At 36.9% G+C, this 22,119-nt stretch overlaps 1 protein-coding gene across 2 annotated transcripts in view; it reads right to left on the bottom strand.

Annotated features, from left to right (window-relative positions):
• Positions 1-19,127, bottom strand: part of Cyp20a1 (cytochrome P450 family 20 subfamily A member 1) — a 46,957-nt gene extending 27,830 nt beyond the window's left edge. The window contains exons 1-4 of one of the 2 annotated variants that reach the window (XM_076866205.2): positions 19,000-19,127; positions 8,986-9,035; positions 8,033-8,199; positions 6,020-6,162 (exon numbers count right to left, since the gene is read on the bottom strand). In XM_076866205.2, the coding sequence (XP_076722320.2) occupies positions 6,020-6,162; positions 8,033-8,199; positions 8,986-9,035; positions 19,000-19,071 (432 nt within the window). In that variant the 5' untranslated portion in view covers positions 19,072-19,127. Of the gene's footprint in view, positions 1-6,019; positions 6,163-8,032; positions 8,200-8,985; positions 9,036-18,792; positions 18,838-18,999 lie in introns of those variants that run through there. The other variant, XM_076866207.2, reaches the window with a different exon arrangement.
• Between the last annotated feature and the right edge of the window lie 2,992 nt (positions 19,128-22,119).

Here is a 22,119-nt window from a genome sequence, read left to right on the forward strand (position 1 = left end):
ATTGAAAAAAAAAAAGGTGCTTCCATCACTGAAAGCAAAGCAAAGCAAAATGAACAAAATTCCCTGGAGACATGCACACAAAAGTATTTCTTACTGACAACTGTTACGTGTTCAGATGGAATAAAAAGGAAGATTCTAATTGGTGGATGTTCAGAAAGAGGTGCCATAACTGCTTCTGGGGAGGTCAATGAACAGTGACAGCAACAGTTGTGGCAATCAAAGCAGGTCGCCTGAGAGATTCTGAGAACTCCACAGGTGAGCACAGCTGATATAACACCCCAGGATACAAAACAGCAATGATAACAAGGAGGCCTGGGAATCTGGATACATAAGTGTATTGACAGCCCTGAGAATACTCGCCACAAGTTACAAATTGCCAACTCAAAGGGATACAAAATAATCAGCAGTAAGCCATAGTTAAAGGTCTTGTCCCCTCTGCTCTTAGATGCAAAACTGCAGAGAGGAACCAACATTTTAATTCATGCTTACAGTGCAGTCAGAAAGCCAGCCTCAAGTCTTAAATGGAAAATGTTTGAGTTTCGAATAGAACTCCAATAAGGGAAAAGATGGCATTAAACATTAACCAAATGTAATATTGAAAAGCTGATAGCATGAAGAGTCAATATAGGGGTCCTTTTAAGAATTACTCTAGGTTTTTTGTGGCTTTTTTTTTTTTTTTTTAAAGCTACCAAACTGCTTATACTGTACAGGCAGAACATTTTTAGGAGGAATAAACAAAGTTATAGAAGAGAACTATCATGTGTCTACTACCTGCTAAATATTGCTAAGGCCTTTAAATATCATGTCTGCATTGGTATTATGTCTGAGATTTGATTTAATATAACCTAAAGAAGACAGGATAAGGGGCTGGGGATGTGGCTCAAGTGGTGGCGCGCTGGCCTGGCATGCGTGCGGCCCGGGTTCGATTCTCAGCACCACGTACAAACAAAGATGTTGTGTCCGCCGATAACTAAAAAATAAATATTAAAATTCTCTCTCTCTCTAAAAAAAGAAAAAAAAAGAAGACAGGATAAGTATGGGTATAAATAAAGTAACACTGAATGAAAATTAATAACTATTAAAGTTTGGTGATGAGCACATGAATGGTCATTATGCCAGTCTCTCTGTTTTTGCTTCTTCAAAATTTTCCAATACTGAAAAATTTACTAATCTATATAATGTGAAAACAAGTTGGGTGTGTTTGTACATTTTTGAGTAAATGTAGGTTCAATCTCTATAGAACACAAACTTCAATATAACCCTCCAAGTGAGATACTAACAATTCTGCATGAAAGAGGAAAACACACTACCTCGGTTGGAAATTTTGATAAAGAGGTGTCATTTCAGAGGATCAGAAAAAATATAAGCAAGGAGATATGTTCATAATACAGAAGAATGTGGAGGGGAGGCAGCCAACAAATGCACGACAGGAAAAACTACTTGTCACACAAAAGGCAAGGAAAGGTATTGAGTGGTTACTAGGTCCTAGGACCTATTGTTAGGTGTTGTACATGATTATCTCATAGATTCCCCACCACGATTTGTAATGTGGATGTTCTTAGACCACAAGGGTCAAGTATGCATAAAGATCATGCAGATACCAAATAATAGCAAGGCGCAAAGCCTCTGCTACCTGATGCCCAGGCTTAACAGTCTTTCACTATACAATAATGCTATCTTTCCAAAAAGCTACATTAAATATACAACAATAAAAAGCTTTGTTTCAAGTATAAGATTAGGAAATGGAAGGAAAATAATCTAAGATGGGAGAGAAAGAGGAGAAAATTGATTACTCTTGCTATGTAAGTATACCGGGATTGTTATGGAAGTTTAGAGAGGGTACACAGGGAGAATATACTTAACTACACTGGAGGTTTGAGTAGAGTTAGCCAGGGAGGGTTTGGAAAAATGTTTCAGAGAAGAAAATAAGAGAATAGACCCATGGAGGTTAAGAGAAGAGTTAAAGAATTGAGGAACTTTAAACTGACCAGTGTTTAGTCAGTGATTTAATAGACATTTACTAAGAGCCTGCTCTACACAAAAAGTCAAATATACAGTAGTAATCAGAATAGTCCCCGCTTTCAAGAAACACAAACTTCAGTGATACACTAAAAGAAGTACAAATCAGACTGGGAATGTTTCCCAGTGGTAGAGCACTTGCTGGACATGCATAAGGCCCTGGGTTAAATTCTGAGCCCACCTCTCACATACACACAATACAAACTGGGAAAAATGATGTGAAAGAAAGGCAGTGTATCACGATAGCACCTGAAAAGGGATGGTGGGATGATCAGAGACAGCTTCTTTGGGAAAGTGACATTTAAAGTAGAACCTGGGGGCTGGGGTTGTGGCTCAGAAGTAGAGTGCTCATCTAGCACGTATGAGGCACTGGGTTCAATCCTCAGCACCACATAGTAATAAAATAAGGATATTGTGTCCATTAAAACTAAAAAATAAATGTTAAAAATAATAGTAATAAGAAGAATAAAGTAGGACCTGGCTGGACACAGTAATCCCTGGGACTCAGGAGGATAAGGCAGGAGTATCCCAAGTTTGAGGCTGGCCTCAGCAACTTACTGTTATTTTGAGACAGTGTCTCAATAAAAAATGGAAAAAGGGACAGTGTGCAGTTTAGTGGTAGAGTGCCCCCGGGTTCAATCCCTAGTACCAAAAATAAGTAAATAAATAAACTAGGACCTGAAGAATGCACATGCATTAACTAGATGGGTGGATGATTAGGGAGACATTCCAGGCCATGGAAACAGCATATACATAGGCCCTGAAAAAGAGAAAAAGATATGTCTGAAGAAATAAAAGGCAAGTACAGCTAAAGTATACACACAAAACAGGATGCAAGAAACGAGGCTGGAAAGGTAGGCATGCAAACTATACATACTCTCCAAAACTACATTAAAAACTCTGGAGTTTTTCCCAAGAACACAGAGAAAACTGAAGATTTTTGTGAAGGGAATGGTAGGAGGTGTATTTTGAATGTTTCTATTCTAAAGGGTTCTAGACTTAGAATCTACAGCTACCAAAGGGTCTATACATAGAATCCACGGGTCCACGAATTTAGATGAGGGGAAAATTAATTTTTCTCTCATCTTTTACATAAAATTTATCTTTTCCTCAATTATGATTATAAGCCTTTGATTTTTTAACCAATACAAATCTCAAAATACTTAAACATTGTATTATAGTTATTATAAAAATCTCAAATTCATGGTTTTATACCTCACAACATACTACTTTAAAGTCACAGAAGTTTTTAGAAGCACTTACATGTTATTTAATATATTAATAAAGATGCATGTATATTATAAGATTACAAGTATTTAAAAAAAATAACACTTTGATGACTGCATTGGTTTCCTTTGTAGCTAATTATTTTAAAATGTTATTCTCAGGGCTGAGGATGCAACTCAATTGTGGAGCATTTGCCCAGCATTACTAAAAGGCCCTGGGTTCCATGCTCAGCACGGGGAGCGGGGCAGGGAGAAAAAAATTATTCTGAGTGAAGTCCAAAGGTTTCACTAAATCACCAGGAGTTCATGTCATAAAAAGAACCTCTGCAGAGGGCTGGGGTTGTAATTCAGTGGTAGAGCACTTGCCTAGCAAGTGTGAGGCACTGGGGTCGATCTTCAGCACCACATAAAAATAAACGGGGAGAGGGAGCCACAAAGAAAGGAGAGGAACAACCAATTCAAGTTAAAAAAAAAAAAATTATGAAAATTTAAGCTACAGCAGTAGCAGTGCTGATGAAGACTAGACCAATTTGAAGATAATAAGGAGGTCAAATTATTATTAGAGATTCTTCTCAAATGTGATTTTCAAATAAGACTATCATCAAAAATTTATAATATAATTGTAAATTTAAAATGCAGAGTTTATTCATGTAGTATTATGCTGATTACACTAAAATTCTATTGTGCAAAGAAAACACTAGAACATTATAAAGTATTAAAAAATGTTAAACATGGTTATTACTGGATGATGAATAGTATTAAAAATTCTATTTTTTCCTTTGGATTCATCTAAAATTTACCATAAAAAATATTTTATATTTTATAAAATAAGTATAATAAAAAACAATTTTAAAGTTATTTTGGAAAAATGTGAATGAAATGAAAAAATGCTTATGGTATGTTTTGAAATAAAAAGTATGTAAACTTATGTATATAGTATGATCTCAAAAATATATTAATATTCATATATTGTGATATAGTGAAATTATGGGTAACTTCTTTTTTTTAATATTTATTTTTTAGTTGTAGTTGGACACAATACCTTTATTGATTTTTATGTGGTGCTGAGGATCGAACGCAGGGTCTTGGACAGGAGAGGCGAGTGCTCTACTGCTGAGCCACAACCCCAGGCCCATGGGTAACTTCTTTATGTTAGATTTTCCATGTTTATTACAGTAACCAAACAATACTTTTATAAATTATATTAATTAAAGAAGGCATAGATGGATGGGTTAGCTTTGGAAAAGAAAAAGGATTCTTTGGGTTGAGGGCACAGCTTAGTGGTAAAGTGCTTGCCTGGCATATGTGAGGCTCAGGATTCAATCCTTAGCACTGGGGGGAGGGGAGGATTTCTTATGGTTTAAGATCAGATGAAACAAAGGACTGAGATAGGCTGGGGGTAGAGCTCAGTTGGTAGAGTGCCTGCCTCACATGCACAAGGCCCTGGGTTCAATCCCCAGCACCACAAACGAAAAAAGGACTGAGATGACTACAGTCTATTGGTGGGGAATAGGACACTGAAGGAGTCCACATGTTAGGGGCTCTCATCTCAGTAAAATAAGAAATCTACGGCAAGCAAGGGGTTGGGTATGACTGGCAGTATTAAAATAAGGGTTAAGGTTTGGAAGAGTCCTGTGGAAATTCAGAGAAATGTCAGATAACTCACTGCTCAGCAAGATCTTGAGTGACAAAAGTAAAATGCTATGGATTACTATTAAGGTTCTCAGACTTTGGAACTTCTTATAAATGTCAGCCCTCTCTCTCAGTGATTCAGCATCTCTAAGTAGAAACCCAGTAATCTGCATTTTTATTGAGGGACTTTTTTTGACTTTTAATATGTATTTCTTTTTTTTAAAGAGAGAGAGAGAGGGAGAGAGAAAGGGAGGGAGGGAGGGAGGGAGGGAGGGAGGGGGAGAGAGAGAGAGAGAGAGAATTTTTTTTAATATTTATTTTTAGTTTTCGGCGGACACAACATCTTTGTATGTGGTGCTGAGGATTGAACCCGGGCTGCACACATGCCAGGCAAGTGCACTACCGCTTGAGCCACATCCCCAGTCCTAATATGTATATTTTTATTGGAGCTTTATAGTTATACACAGTAGTTGGGTTCATCCCAATAAACTCATTCACGCATGGAAATCTATCTCAGTTCATGGTCTCCCCCTTTCCCTTCTGTCCTCTTCCCCTTTCCCATTCTCCTTCCTCTACTCTATTAGACTTCCTTTTACTTGTCTATTAATTTATATTTGATTGGTTCCTTATGTTATCCTACACTTCCCTCCCCCTTTTCTTCATTTTACTCGAGCTTCCACATATGAAAGAAAACATTTGACCTTTGAGTTTGGCTAATTTCATTCACAATATATTCTCCATTTCTATCCTTTTACTGGCAAATGCCTTCCTTCTTTTTTTATTTTTTTTAAGGGATTGTTTTAAGTGATTTCAGATCATGTTTTAGCAAACACTGTCTTAAGAAGCTGGCCTAAAAACAATGGAAAAATGGATAAAACTATATAGTCTCTCTGTTCCCATCACTCTGACTTACACACTGAGTCTAGATGTTCAGATGTTTGTTTTGTGGGTTTTGTTTTTTGTTTTGTTTTGTTTTTGTGGGCATGTGTACTTTTGTTGGTTTTGTTTTAAAATCTCAGGAGAATAAAAATCAGCTTAGAAAAACAGGTGAAAAAAGAGTGGCAAAATCAGGGCACAAACAGTCTAAAAATACACTATTCTCTACATTGCAGAACATCAGACCAAACTACAGAGCACCTTACCTTCAGCAGGAGAGCAAAATTACTCTGCAGAGACTTAGTCACACCATTTTCATACAATTTTTTCCTCAGGTGGTTTTCACTTCCACTCCCATTGCCAGATTGGTATTTCAATAATGACTTTAGCATGGTTTCAAAAGGGTCCACTGAAACAGAGAGATTATTTCTAAATAAAAATAATCACCTCAAAATAAAAACCCAACAAATATGTCTAGCAAAAAAAATAAATAAATAAAGAAATAGGGAAGCAAGGGATGATAGCGCAGAGTACAACAATTTTTTTCACACTTCTTTAACAGTCTTTCCAAAATGTGAAGAGTTCAAGGGTCAATTAGCTAATCAGACTCCCAAAAACATTTATGACCACTATTTTTTGTTACAAAATATTACCTATATCCTTTGTACTTGGTTTGTCTTATTTGTCTTATGAGTTACCTCCTCTACCCCCTCAATATGTCTAATCCTATCACAGAACAAAATTCTTTAAATTAATATGGCTTTACTATATACTATACTACCTGATGATACAAAGTTTTTCTTTGTTAATATCTTTTTTAGATTTATCCTGGCTGCTCATGTAAATTTTACACTTCCAGATGCACCCAGTAACTCCCCCCAACAATATAAAGCATTTAATCTGGAATTATGTTTTCCACACTTTTATTGGTACATTATAATTGTACACAATCAGGGGCCTGATATATATTTATTCATGTACATAATATAATAATTTGGCCAATATCATTCCATGGTATTTTCCCTTTCCTTCACCTCCTCCCTGCCCCTGGTCCTTTTCCTCTACTCCACTAATCTCCCTTCAACTTTCATAAGATCCCTCACAACCTTTCTTTTTCTTTTGTCCTCCTAGCCTGCACATATGAGAGAAATATGTGACCCTTGACTTTCTGATTCTGGCTTATTTCACTTAACATTCTCAAGTTCCATCTATTTTCAAGCAAATGACATAATTTCATTCTTCTTTATGCTATTGTGTAGATAGACCACATTTTCTTTATCCATTCATCCATTGAGGGACACCTTAGGCTGGTAAACTGTACTGCTATAAACATCTGTATGTATATGTTGCTATAGTATGCTGAGTCAAATTTTTTAGGATAAGTATCAAGGAGTGCTATTGCTGAATCATATGGTGGTTCCATTCCTAGTCTTTGGAGGAACCTCCATACTGATTTCCATAGTGGTTGTGCTAACTTACAATATCACCAACAGTGTAAAAGTTCTTTTTCTCCACATCCCCATTAGCATTTCTTATTGTTTATGTTCTTGAGGAGTGCCATTCTAACTGGAGTGAGATAAAATCTCAGGGTAGTTTTGCATTTCTCTAATTGCTAATGATGATGAACATTTTCTCATATATTTATTGGCCATCTGTGTTTCTTCTTTTAAGAATGTCTGTTTGGGCTTGGGATGTGGCTCAAGTGGTAGCGGGCTCGCCTGGCATGCGTGTGGCCTGGGTTCGATCCTCAGCACCACATACAAAGATGTTGTGTCCGCCAAAAACTGAAAAATAAATATTAAAAAATTCTCTCTCCTCCCTCTATCTTTAAAAAAAAAAAAGAATGTCTGTTTAGTTCATTTATGCATTTATTCATTGGGTTGTTTGCTTTTTTGATATTACACTTTTTGAATTCTTGTATTCTGGATTTTAATCCTCAATCAAAAGAGTAGCCAGCAAAGATTTTCTCCCATTCTGTAGGTTTTCTCTTCACATTCTTAATTATTTCTTTTGCTATGCAGAAACTTTTTATTATTTTCTGAACCACCAAAAGATCCTACAATAATTTACATTTTATTGTGTATATCTATAAATAAAAGAAAAAATACACTTTTACAATTCTGAGTTTTAAGTGTGTAATAAAGATTTCAGCACAATGACTAGTACACAGTATAAAACATTCACTAAATATTAGCTAATCCTACTTAAGAATAACGTATACTTCTTCATAAACATTTATTCTTAAAAGATAAGGATTAACTAATAGACATTTAACTTACATGTCTTATTGGGGTTGATATGCTGCTTCAGTACATCCACAGTGCCCAAACTAACCACAAGACGCCTGCCAAACCAGAAAGAAACCACAGGCCCATATCTCTCATGCAAACCAACCAGGAACTCGTGCAAACTTCCATTGTTCACTATATCTGGAAGATTACCATCTCTGATAAAAGAGTAAAATTTAACAAAGTCATCCATCAACTTAACTTGGAAAAAAATCAGAAAAACCATACTTGATTCTGAATTAACTACATAAACAGATGAGGTTATGTTTGTGAAATTCAAATTACTGCAAAATCCAAAACTCAATATATTTGCCCTCTTGTTATGTTTCTATAGGTATATTTAGACATGGATTTGTATGGAAATTACTCTTCAATGCAAATAAGAATGTCACACAAGGAACATGTGACACATTCTGGAGAACTATCCAACTGCTACAGCACTTTGTTCTGAGATAGCAGTGGACATCATAATGGGCTGATAAAATCAGATCAATTATGGCAATTTTTTTCTTCTTTCCTTCTATCTTGTCCTTCTATTGTCAGCTTTTTCTGGCAAGGAGAAGTGAAAGCAATTAATGTTTCTGATTTACAAAGCCCAACTTTCAGCTCTTAACAAAGTTTAGGTCTATGTTCACAGTTAAAGTTAAAGCAAATAAAGGAAGCGAATAAGATGAATAATCCAAAAATATGGTTTACTTTTTACTATATTTTTTTTTAGTTATAGATGAACACAATATCTTTATTTATCTTTTTTTTTTTTTTTTAATGCGGTGCTAAGGATCGAACCTAGTGCCTCAGGCATTCGAGACAAATGCCCTACCACTGAGCCTCAACCTCAGACCCTGGTTTACTTTTGATACCCAAAATAAGTTGATTCCAAAAAGTTTATTCCAAAAATAAGTTTACTCCAAAATAAATTTATTCTAAAAGAAATAATTACTCACTTTTCTTCAGTTGGAGTAATCCCTGGAATTCCTGCAGCCTGTCTGGAAGCCTTTAAGAAAAAAAAAAAAGTTTAGTATAATGAATTATCATATATCCCACAAGTCTGATGTGTTTTATCAAGACATATGTAGGACCTTAAGAAGTGGCTTTCCAATTCAAGTTGACTCTAAGGAATTATTTCTATATTAAAATATTTTTAAAATTGTGCCTCTGCATACAATAGAATTACCTTAATATTCTTCCCTGAACCAATTACACTAAATTATTCAAAGAATATCCTTTTTTGTGTGTGTAATTGTAGATGGACAGCATGCCTTTATTTTATTTGTGTATTTTTTTTTATGTGGTGCTGAGAATCGAACCAAGTACCTCCCACATGCAAGGCAAGCACTCTGCCACTGAGCTACAGCCCCAGCCACCATGTACATTTTTCTTTGTTCTGAGTCTATGAATTGTCTCAGCTGGCTTGACTTAAAAACCCAATCAAGTGGTGCTTGGTGGTATAGGCCTGTATCCCAGCAACTTGGAAGGCTGAGGCAAGAGGATTACAAATTCAAAGCCAGCCTCAGCAACTTAAGTGAGGCCCTAAGCAACTTAGCAAGACCCTATCTCAAAATAAAAAATAAAAAGGTCTGGGGATGTGGCTTAGCACCTTTAGGTTCAATCCCTGGTACAAAAAAAAAAAAAAAAAAAATCAATGTTCATGCTTATAATAACTTCATCCCGGAAACAATCACACTCTTTCTAATCAAACAATTCACCGAAATATAGTGATTGCTATGGACTGAATGTCTGTGTCCTCAAAATTTATATGTTGACATCTAATTCCCAAAGTGATGGGACTGTGGGAGGTAAGGGGGCAGAGTTCAAACGAATGAAATCATGCCCTGGTTAAGTTGGGAAGGAACTCGTTTTCCCAGTCCACCATGTGAAGACAGAGCAAGAATACACAATCCATGAACCAAGAAATGAAGCCTCACCAGAAACTTTCCAGTCCCCAGAACTGGCAGAAATAAATTTCTGTTGTTTATAAGCCTTACACCTTAGGTATCTACAACAGGAGCCCCAAAAGATGAAGACAATGATATTCTTCTTTTTTTTTTTTTTTTAAGTGTAGTACAGTCAGTAAGGTGTCTGGTATAAAAATATATTAAGTGATAAGAGAATTCACAGTAAACTGTTGAGTGACATTCTTTAAGGAATGAATTTTGGGAGAGTTTAGGGGATTTTGATATTTTTACAGTTTTCTTTTTTAATTTTTTAAGTTGTTGATGGACCTTTGTCTTATTCATTTATTTTATATGAAGTGCTGAGAATTTAACCCAGTGTCTTATACATGTAAGGCAAGTGTTCTACCACTAAGCCACAATCCCAGGCCGATATTTTTTTATAATTTTCTACTGGGTTTATGGTGGCTAGGGCTGGGGATCAGCGTTATTTTAAATTTTATAATAAGTGTATATAAGTGTATGTTACTTACTAAACTTTTTACAAAACAGTTCTTAAATAAATACTCAGCTTTAGAATTAATTCTGAATTTTATCAATGATATTGACTAACACCAATCAGAGTTTTATATATTTGGCATTCTGCTTTTTAATTTAATTTTATATATATATATATATATATATATATATATATATATATATATGTTTTAGTTGGACACAATATCTTAATTTTATTTATTTATTTTTATGTGGTGCTGAGGATCAAACCCAGTGCCTCACATATACTAGGCAAGCCTTCTACCACTGAGTCACAACCACAGCCCCCTTTTTTCTACTTAACATAAAGAAATACCTATTTATGTATTTACTTGGACACTTTATTATATTGCCAGAATTGTTGTGTTTTTGTTTTTGTTTGCAGTGCTGGGGACTAAATCCAGGCCTTGGGCATGCTAGGCAAGTGCTCTACTAGACACTGAGCTACATTACCTAATCCAAAATTGTTTAATTATTTTTCTATAATATTGCTGTAAAATATCTGGCCTATTTATTTTGTTTTATAAATCACTAATGCTATGAAAATCTTTATACAATTTTACTTGTTGCCCCCACTTTTGGGCTATGTGCCAAGAGAAATTACATGTTGGTAGTAAAAAAGTTTTACAGTTTCTTCTAAATACTACAAGATTGATATTAGGCAAAAATTTGTATAACTTGCATTTAACAGATGACAATGTAAAATTTTATCCTAACACAGTGGGAAAATGAAGGAGCAATCTCATGTTAAACACAAAATAAAAAGAAAGAGCTGATGCCATGAAACCTGCCTATATTTCCAGCTACTCGGAGGTTGAGACAAGATGATGGATCACTTGAGCCCAGGAGTTCCAGCCCAGCCTGGGCAACATAGAGAGAATACCTCTTAAAAAGGAAAAAAAAAAAAAAAAAAAAAAAAAAAAAAAAAAATCAATGGTGTAAAAAATTCTAACTTTTATTTTCTAGGCTCAAATTATCAACAAGTTTCCCAATGTCTCTTTTAACTTGGGGAACTGATAACATTCATCTCTTATCTTTTCCTCCTGAAATCCCAGGAAAAATGAAAGTAAAGAAATAAGAAAGGAGAGAATAAGAATAAAGAGAACAGAAAACAGTAGGTGAACAATTCAACCAATTTCTCTTAAGTGTTAAGCTGTCAGAGGAATGATTAACTGACACAGTTGAGAGCCCTCTTCTCAGGCGGTCTGCAGAGGATTCCTATAAGAAGTAGTTAGATTTGTACTCTATGAAGAGGAACTGCAGAATAAGACACAAAGTAAGACCTAAGACTTGAACCATTAATTTAAAGTTTGTGGTCAGATTTTTCCAAGACCCCAGAAGGCCTTCTCCCTTCCTCTCCTTCTGGAAGCTGACTGAGATTCCAGATTCAGGAACAAAGGGTTGAGGGTGCTAACCTCTGTAATACTAAGGAAAAATTATTTCTAAAGTACAATTCTATATGAAGTCAAACTGTTATTTAAGTGTGAAGATAGAACAGAGATTTTTCAAACAGCAGGGTCAGCTAAAATTTCTTTTCCATGCATACTCTTGGGAAGCAACTGGAAAATGATAAACTGCAGCAAATAAAGGAAGAGAGGAGGAAAATACAGAGAGAGGAACAACCAAAGAGAGGAAACTATGTGGGATCTAGGAAGCAAAGTAGACAACACAGGTGAAAAGATCAAAGGTAGTAAAAAGACAAGAGTTATTGCAGCAGGTTGAGATGGAGACCAGTACTAACTGGAGAAGAATGATGGAGAGCTCCAGAAATGATGTGTTCAAGGGAGAAAAACAGAACTAATGTGTTTAAATAGCTGGACGATTTCACTGAGTGGTAATATGACCAATCAGTATTTGTAAAGTCCACTGATAGGCAGGAAAGAAAAAAGCTTTTACATTGTGCAAATAAATACAACCCTTTCCCTAAACCTGGCTACCACTGCTCCATCAAGCATGAAGAGGGAGTCTTGAATTCTATTACTCTGGATATGTGACAGTTCCTTCTCTAACTATACTTCATAACAGAAATGAAGGGTGAGCCCCAGAATTCCATGTAAATGCTCTTCTACCCTTTACTGTAGCTACATTTCGAGAACACCTAACATAATGAGGGGTATCCCAAACTGGCATGCACCTGGAAAGAATCTACAGAACTTTAATCTCCTGTATAATCATTGTCTTACCATCATAGGCTTTGAGACCATTCAGAATGACACTACTAATATCTTTTTTCTTACATTAGACAACACAAGAAGCTTAGGACTACCATTTTCCTCATCCCCTAGACCAGCCCAGGAGCTCCTGAACTCTGGCTTTCACAACTCTGTGGAATTGGCTCATTAAAACCCTAATCTGGAGTTTTTCAAGATGGCAGAATAGAGGAGATCTCATTCCTGGCTGCTCCATGGCATGAAACCAAGAAAGTAGATAGGCAGCTTCTTTACAAGGTGAGAGGACAAAAAAAAAGTAGGGGGGTTGTATGGAGAGACTTTACTGGAACTTAAAACTGGACATTCAAAGTAGACCAGGGACAGAGGAGGTTGGCTATAATAAAAAAGGAAAAAAAATCCCTGCTGCCTCGGCTGGGGGCTCGGAAGCACCTGCCAGGGTGGTCCCTCTGTGAGCATAGTAGAAGGATAAGGGAATTAGAGAAATTTGCATTTTTGGGAAGTCCAAGAGATCAAGAGCACAGCCCAATAAGCCTGAAAAAAAAAAAAAAAAAAAAAAAAAAAAAAAAAAACCACTGTGTGATATCTATGGGCAGGGAAAGAAGCTGTCATCTCTCTAAAGGACATGCAGAGGACAAAGGAAGGAACCCATTTTGCAGCTGTGGTGCGGGGTCCAGCAGCTGAGGAAGCCCATTCTTGGCAAACCTGAGTCTGGACCAAAATATAAGCCCAGTAAACACATTCTGCACAACACAGTGTGCTTAAGTGACCAGGAGAAAATCAAACCGGGAGACAGATTTACATGGGAGACAACTGGTCATGGAAACCTACCTGGCTCTCCTCCTCCCTCTCCAATCCAACTGCTTGCAGGACCTGCTGGGAGAGACATATCTAGCCTGGAACTCGGAATGGTACTGGTGGGAGAGATTGTTTCTCTAAACTTGAAACCAGGAAAGGTGGGGTTTGTGAGTGACATGGGGGACTAAAAATTGTCTCCCTACCACACAAGTGGATTTCCCCTGAGGTACAGTCTTCTAGCATGGACCAGCAAGTGCTGGGCACTGGAGGTGTGCTGATTTAAAACCTCCAGACCAACTGGCATTCAGCAAAGAGCCTGCAGCCCACCTAAACCTAAATCCTGCCTCCTAGAATTCCATCTACAGGATTACCTCTCTCACTTCGGTAATCCAGAGGGTGGAGCATCACACTCCAGAAAACCCCACCTAAAACTGCTGAGAAGAGAAGCTGAGAATGTTTTGAACATTCTCAACAATGGAAAGAACTGTTAAATTTATTGTTAAGATTTATTTCTTTAATTATTTTTCTCCATTTAATTGTGACCTTGATGGTACATGGACATTTATACATTTTCATATTTTTTTCTTCATCTCTAGCATCTCTGAAGCCAGTTATATTTCATGGATTAGTTTTTTTTGTGACCTAGGATGTTTGATTAGTATATTTAAGTTTTGTACTCTTTTATTTTTATTTTTAATTTATCATATATATATGTGTGTGTATATATATATATATATATATAAAGTATACATAATCTACCTATTTCCTTGATTGTCTCTTTTCTTCCATTAGACAATCCCTATTGTTCTCTCTTTCACTCTTCCTTTTACCTTTTACTCTGTCTTCTCTCCTCCTCCCTCATAATTATCACATCCTAAAAAACTCTGGTCTCTCCCTGTCCATCATCTGAAATTCTAAATGCTTTTGCAAACTTGTTATATAGTAGACAATAACTGATCATATCATTTCTGTTTATTGTGATAATTAACATTGTAGACGTCATAGTAGGAACTATTTGTTTTAATGCTGCATATTGTTTGCATTGTTGTGATTATTTGTCTCCCCCTAAACAGTGAGATACTGGAAAACTTCAGGGACACTATACATCCAACAGAGTGGAAACTCTACTGCCTCAGATCCACTCTGATACATGGGTAGACATATAAACAACATAAAAAAGCAAGGAAAAAATTTACCCCAAATAAACCAAGATACTCCAATAACTAATTTCATCAATACCATGCTGGAAGAAACACCAGAGAAAGAGTTCAAAATGTACATAGTTAAACTGATCTGCAAAGTAAAGGATGGTATAAGGAATGCAATCAGAAAAGAAATATAGGAAGTGAAAGATCAATTCAATAAAGAGGCAGAGAGAGATCCTGTGGAGGGGAAAAAGTAGAAATCTTCAAAATGAATGAAACAATAAGCCAAATTAAAAACTCAATTCACCAACAGACTAGACCACTTGGAAGACAAAACCTCAGGAAATAAAGACAAAATATATAATCTTGAAAATAGCAGTGACCATGGAGAGAAGATGTTAAGAAACCATGAACAGAACTTCCAAGAAATATGGGATAACATGAAAAGACCAAGTAAGATTTATCAGGATAGATGAAGGCATGAAGATACAAATTAAAAGAATGCACAATCTTTTCAATGAAATAAGATCAGAAAATTTCCCAAATCTAAAGAATGACATGGAAAATCAAACACAAGAGGCTAATAAGACCCTAAATGTACAAAATTACAACAGACCCACACCAAGGCACATTGCAATGACAATGCCTAGCATAAGGAATAGGGAGAATTTTAAAGGTTGCAAGAAAGAAAAATTAAATTACATATAAGGGAAACTAATTGGATCTCAGCTGATTTTTCAACCCAGACCCTCAAAACTAGGAGGTCCTGAAATAAAATAGCTCTGAAAGAAAATGGATGCCAACCAAGAATCCTATATCCAACAAAATTAAGCTTCAGATTTGAAGATGAAATAAAAACCTTCCATGATAAACAAAAGTAAATCAGAAAAAGAAGGAAGGAACTACACTAAAGGAATAGTCAATCAAAGGAGACACTAATTCAAATTAAAAACTAGAAATAAACCAAAATGACCAGGAATACAAATCATATTTCAATAATAACCTTAAATGTTAATAGCCTAAACTCATCTATCAAAAGACAAAGACTGGCAGATCAGATTAAAAAACAAGATCCAACAATATGCTGTCTCCAAAAGACTCACCTTATAGGCAAAGATAACCATAGACTCGAAGGTAAAAAGATGGGAAAAAACATATCATTCATATGGATTGCATAAACAAGAAGGGATTTCTTTCCTTATATCAGATAAAGTGGACTTCAAGTCAAAGTTAATCAGAAGGAACAAAGAAGGACATTTCATACTGCTTAAGGGAATTACACATCAACAAGACATAACAATCATAAATATTTATGCCCCAAACAATGGAGCATCTATGTACATCAAATAAACTCTTCTCAACCTCAAGAATCAAATAGACCACAAAACAATAATACTGAGTGACTTTAAAATACCTCTCTCACTACTGGACAGATCCTCCAAACAAAAACAAAGAAACAATAGAACTAAATAATGCAATCAATAATTTAAACTTGATAGACATATATAGAATATCTCATCCATCAATGAGCGAATAGACTTTCTTCTCAGCAGCACATGGATCCTTCTCTAAAATAGACCATATCTTATGCCACAAACTCTTAGCAAATACAAAAAAAAGGAGGTAATACCTTGCATTCTATCAGATCATAATGGAATGAAATCAATACTAGAGTAAAAAGTAAAAGCTACTCTAACATATGGAGACTAAATAATAAGCTATTGAAAGACGAATGGATAGCAAGAGAAATTAGGGATAAAATCAAAACATACTTAGAGGTAAATGAGAATACTAATAAAATGTTTCAAAATCTCTGGGAAACTATGAAGGCAGTGCTAAAAGGAAAGTTCACTGCATTGTGCTCCTTCATTAAAAGAATAAAAAGTCAGCTTAGTGGTAGAGTACTTGCTTTGTATGTGGAAGATACTGGGTTTGATCCTTAGCACCACATAAAAATAAAATAAGGTATTATAATCCATCTAGAACTAAAAACATATTTAAAAAAAGAATAAAAATCAACAAATAAATGACCTAACATTATATCTCAAAGCCCTAGAAAAAGAAGAATAAATAGACACCAAAAGCAGTAGAAGACAGGAAATAATGAAAACCAGAGCTGAAATCAATGCAATTGAAACAAAGGAAACAATTACAAAAGCTGACAAAACAAAAAGTTGGTTCTTTGAAAAAAATAGCCACGCTAACAGAGAGAGAAAACTCAAATTACTAAAATTTGTGATAAAAAAGGAAATATCATGACAGATGCTACTGAAATACAGAAGATAATTCAGAAACTATTTTGAAAATTTATACTCCAATAAAATAGAAAATCTTGAAGATATTGACAAATGTCTAGAGGCAAACGACTTATCCAAACTCAATCAGGAGGACATACACAATTTGAACAGATCAATTTCAAGCAATGAAATAGAAGACGCCATCAACTAAGAAAAACCCAGGACTAGATGGATTCTCAGCTGAGTTCTACAAGACCTTCAAAGAATAATTAACACTGCCTGTAAATGGATGGAACTGGAGAATATTACACTAAGCAAAATAAGCCAATCCCAAAGAACAAAAGGCCAAATGTATTCTCTGATAAGCAGATGCTAATTCACAGTAAAGGAGTGGTGTGTGGAATTAGAGATACTTTGAATTAGAAGAGAGTGAAAGGAGAGCAGTATGGGGGTAGGAATGATAGAATAAATCAGATATTATTGTGCATATATGATTATGCAACCTGTGTAACTCTACATCAAGTACAACCAGAAGAATGAGAAATTGTACTTCATTTATGTAAAAATGCATTCCGCTGTCATGTATACTAATTAGAATTTTAAAAAATTTTAAAAAAACCTAATCTGACTATCTATGGTGACTATATTTAACCCAAAGGCCAACCAAGCTCTGTGTGTGTATAAACATTTTTTAATCTATATATATACTTGATATATATGACTACATGAGACATATATATCTGAAACATATAAAATTATGTTCAGTGTGTGACTTGAGTGTTACAGATATTAGAAATTAAGATTGAAATAGAGGGGGCTAGGGTTGTGGCTGAGCAGTAGAGTGCTTACCTAGTAGGTGCAGGTCACTGGATTCTATTCTCAGCATCACATAAAAATAAAATAAAGTTATTGTGCCCAACTACAACTAAAAAACAAAATATTAATTAAAAAAAAGGATTGAAATATAATAGTGGGTGGGGCTGTAGCTCAGCAGTAGAGTACTTGCCCTGCACAATGAGGCACTGGGTTGGATCCTCAGCACTACATAAAAATAAATTACTAAAATAAAGATACTGTGGGGCTGGGGTTGTAGCTCAGTGGAAGAGCGCTTGCATAGCATTAGTGAGGCACTGGGTTGGATTCTCAGCAACATATAAATAAAAATAAAGGTCCATCAACAACTAATAAAATATTTTTTTAAAAAAATAAAGATATTGTGTCCATCTACAACTAAAAAAAAATTTTTAAAGATTGAAATAAAGAATTTGTGATTGCCTGAGTCATGACTCAGCCAAGCAAACCACCAGTATTTTCAGTGAATTAATGCTGATCAAAGTTATGTAGCGTGTGAAATTATTATTCACTACATTGTGACATTGTGGAAAGGCACAAACGTTGTAAAGTCCATGTTAATGGCAAAATTCCCTCACAACAGTGTTGATTCTGTAAGCTGATCATAGGTAGTCCTGTTTAAAGATTATCAAAAGACCTGCAGCCACTACAAATGTCTAGTTTCTCGGATAAGATTTTCCCGAAGTTCCAGATTGTATAGTTTCAATATTCCAGCCTCATCCATTTACCAGCTCTGAAAAGAACACCTAAGTACTTGGAGCTGTTCAGCTACTTTTCATCATCTATCATGAAACTACGACTTGCTTTCTAGAATATGTTTTAAGGATGCTTCCTCGTCGGTCAACCCTCCAGTTTTGAGAACCTCCCTCTAAGGTGAACAAAAGCAGTGGAGAAAGCAGCAAGGGAGACTTGAGGCCAGACTCGCAGCGCATCCCGCAGCACGGTGCTCCTGCCTCTGCGGCCCTGCAAGACCCGGGCCCCAGCTCTCCGGAATCCAGCAATGGCCTGACAGATGGGAGAAACGACGGCACAAAGTTTCCTCCCCAATACACTAGACAACGGGATGAGGGGTTAGCAGAGTTACTCCCGGGAGGGCTGCGGGGCAGGCAGTCCCGCGAGTACCTGCCGCGCTCGGTCCCTTCTCAGCGGCTCCGAGCGCCGCTCGCTGTGGCAGGGGCGGGGCGTCACGTGACTCGGGTGCGGTCCCAGGCGCTGGCCCTCCCCGCGGGCCCGCCCCGAGCAGTTCAACGTGGATGCGGGCGACAGAGGCTGGAGCAGCTGCCAGGAACCCGCCCCCCCCCCCCCCCCCAGGATCGAGGCGGCGGTTACCGGGTAGAGGTAGAGCACTGCTCCGACCAGCGCCAGCAGGAAGGTCACGGCGAAGATCGCGAAGTCCAGCATGGTTCTCCGTCCAGGAGCCACGTCCCGGATCCTCGGCTCTGGCCGCAGCGCCCCAGCCTGGCCCAACCGGAGGAATTCTGTGGGCGGAGGCTCCCGCGGGCCTCGCGACGTACGGACCGTCGGAGGCGGGACCAGGCCTGCGCCCGGCCCGCGGGGAGAGCAATGGATCGCCGAGGGGCCGGTTCAGGCCCTGCCCCTCAGGATTGGGGCCGACGCAACTGTGGACCATGGTGTGGGAAAGCAGAGCCCAGGCTTCCAAGAAACGTTTTGAGTTAACTTTGATCGGCCCCAACCAATACTTTTTCCGGTGGACTTAAAAGAAGAAGAAAACAAAAACCAACTACAGAAAAAACTCTTAAACCAACGGTTTTTTAAAAGTGTGGGGCCAGCCGCTGCCATTGTCACCTTGAGAAATGCAGATTTTTCGATTCCCGCACCACACCTATTGAGTTCCGCGTTACAGCAACTTGAAGAATGATGCTATCTATATTGGGGGCTAAGCATTGATCTTTGTTGCCGGACATTTGGCAGTGCCAATAGCTAGATCAGCTTTAGTGAAAATTCATGCAATTGTGCAAAAGTGCAGCCTCCATTTTTTAATTTGTGGCCATTCCTTTCTTGTGTTCATTTTGAAGAGGCCAATGAAGGGGGTGCCTGACATGAACTGGATTGCTCACTTTGTCCACTTGATTGATTAGTGCCTCTTTCAGGGTGGATGTTCTGTGGTGGGTGTTAATATGTGTGATTTTCATACTTTTCTCGTTTCACATACCCATGTACACACCCTCTATCCCAGAGATTCCTGTCCCCAGTCTTTTTTAAATAACATTTTTTATATTGTATTTCACATATTTTTATGTGGTGCTAAGGATCGAATCCAGCGCCTTACACATGCTAGGAAAGCACTCTGCCACTGAGCTATAACCCCAGCACCCTGTCCCCAGTCTTCTTAACTTTTTTTTTTTTTTCCATTTGTGCCTCTGACCAGCTCCCTGAGCATTCATCACTGTATGATTCTTTACGATTTTGTATATTGTCTAGCCCAAAGTGAACTGCATGGTTTATCCCTAAAGATCTGTCCAATTGAGGTGGTTCTCCTGTGCTACCATCTTTCAATACCACCCATAAGTAAGGTTTCAGTTCAGTTGCTCATTTTGGGCTTTACTGAACATTCCATTTATACAATGAGTTTTGGCTTTTTTCCTCCTCATCTACCTGACCATACAGAATCTCCTATAACATCTCAGCATGTACTGGTGCAACAATGGTCTATTTATGGAATCTGGGCTACTCTTGCCTATGTCCTCTGGTCTTTTAAGATTTGGGGATCTTGGGCTGAGGATGGAGCTCAGTTGGTAGAGCATTTACATAGCAACTGGGGGAAAAAATTGGTAGTCTGACACACAGCTAATAAAGGCAAGTATTGAGAAAGTTTCTTGGGAATAAGATATTAACTGCATTTTATGTCGACATATATTTTCAAGGATGTTTAGAAAGCAGATAACCTTGGAAGGTGGAGATACTCTTCTGAAATAGAAGGCAAATTTGCTTACTCATTAGTAAAGATAATGTCTCCTTCTAGAGCAAAGGATGAGAGGTTTGATTGTAGCTCATTATAAAAAAATTCAACTTTTCTAAGCTCAGATTCTTTAGCTGTGACATGACTATAAAATGTATTTTTATGCTTTAATCTAGAATTATATAGTTGTGGGTTTTATACTTAGAACAAACTTGTTTAAAGTTAATTTTTAAGATAAAGGTGAGAGATCATTGTATTACATATGGATAACCAGTTCTAGCACCCTGTGTTGCAGAGAATGTACTTCCCCCATTGAATTGTTTTAGCATACTTGAAGACAATTCATCAAATATTTATGGGTGCAGATGAAGCCTTCTATTTTTTCTGTTCATTTACATATCTACGCTTATGCTATTTCTACTGTCTGGAATATTACCATACATTGTTTTGAATTTCAATTTTTTATTACTAGGACATAGAAATACAATTTATTTCTGTGTATTGACCTTGTATCCTGTGACTACTAGGTTCATTTATTAGGATTGTTTTGTGTGCAGATTTCTTAGAATTTTCTACACACACACACACACACACACACACACAAAATATGTTAACTACAGAGGATTCTTTTTTCTGTTAATGTAAGAAAACTATAAGAAATAAAAGAACAAAAGCTGTCTCCAAAGACAATGAGCGCTATAAATCAATATCCACATTACAAATTAGCAAATTTACATTGTAATTTATGTCACTTTTGTGAGTTTGTGCTAATCAGCATTCCTAAGCTTGATCATTTTTAGGATAGTTAATGGGGTCAGATCCAGATCCTAAACCATGGGGAAGTTCATTAATGTAAAACTGTCCTGAGAAAGTCTGTACCTGAAGTCCATATGCCCCATTATAGTCTAATTGATAAAAGACTATTTAAACACAAATACTCCCATATACTTTTTTTCTTTTTTGTGGTGGTAGGGACTGAATGTAGGGCCTTGTACATGCTAGGCATATGCTCCACAACTGAATTACATACCAGCCGCCTCCCCTAGGCTTTACTCTCTAGATTGCTATGTAAATAGTTAAACTTTTTATTAAAAGGACAAGAAAAAGTCTCTGCATGTTCAGCACAGATGCATTTGTTTTTAAATATTGGGGAGGAGGGTACCAGGATAGAACTCAGGGCATTCAACCACTGAGCCACATCCCCAGCCTAATTTTGTATTTTATTTAGAGACAAGGTCTCACTGAGTTGCTTAGCGCCTTGCTTTTGCTGAGGCTGGCTTTGAACTCTCAGTCCTCCTGTCTTAGCCTCCCCCAAGTCACTGGGATTACAGGACCGCGCCACCACAACTGGCTGTTTTTAATTATTTTTGATCTGCAATTGGTTATTGAATCCATGGATGCAGAACCCTTTGGCATAGATGGTGGCTTGTATGAATATATGATACAATTGATCATATAAAAATGACTTTTGAGTCTTTGTAGACTATCTCAAAATTTTGTACCCAAATAATTAAAGTTCCAGATGATCT

The sequence above is a fragment of the Callospermophilus lateralis genome, chromosome 9 (assembly GCF_048772815.1).
Source record: "Callospermophilus lateralis isolate mCalLat2 chromosome 9, mCalLat2.hap1, whole genome shotgun sequence".
In the NCBI taxonomy this organism is placed as follows: domain Eukaryota; kingdom Metazoa; phylum Chordata; class Mammalia; order Rodentia; family Sciuridae; genus Callospermophilus; species Callospermophilus lateralis.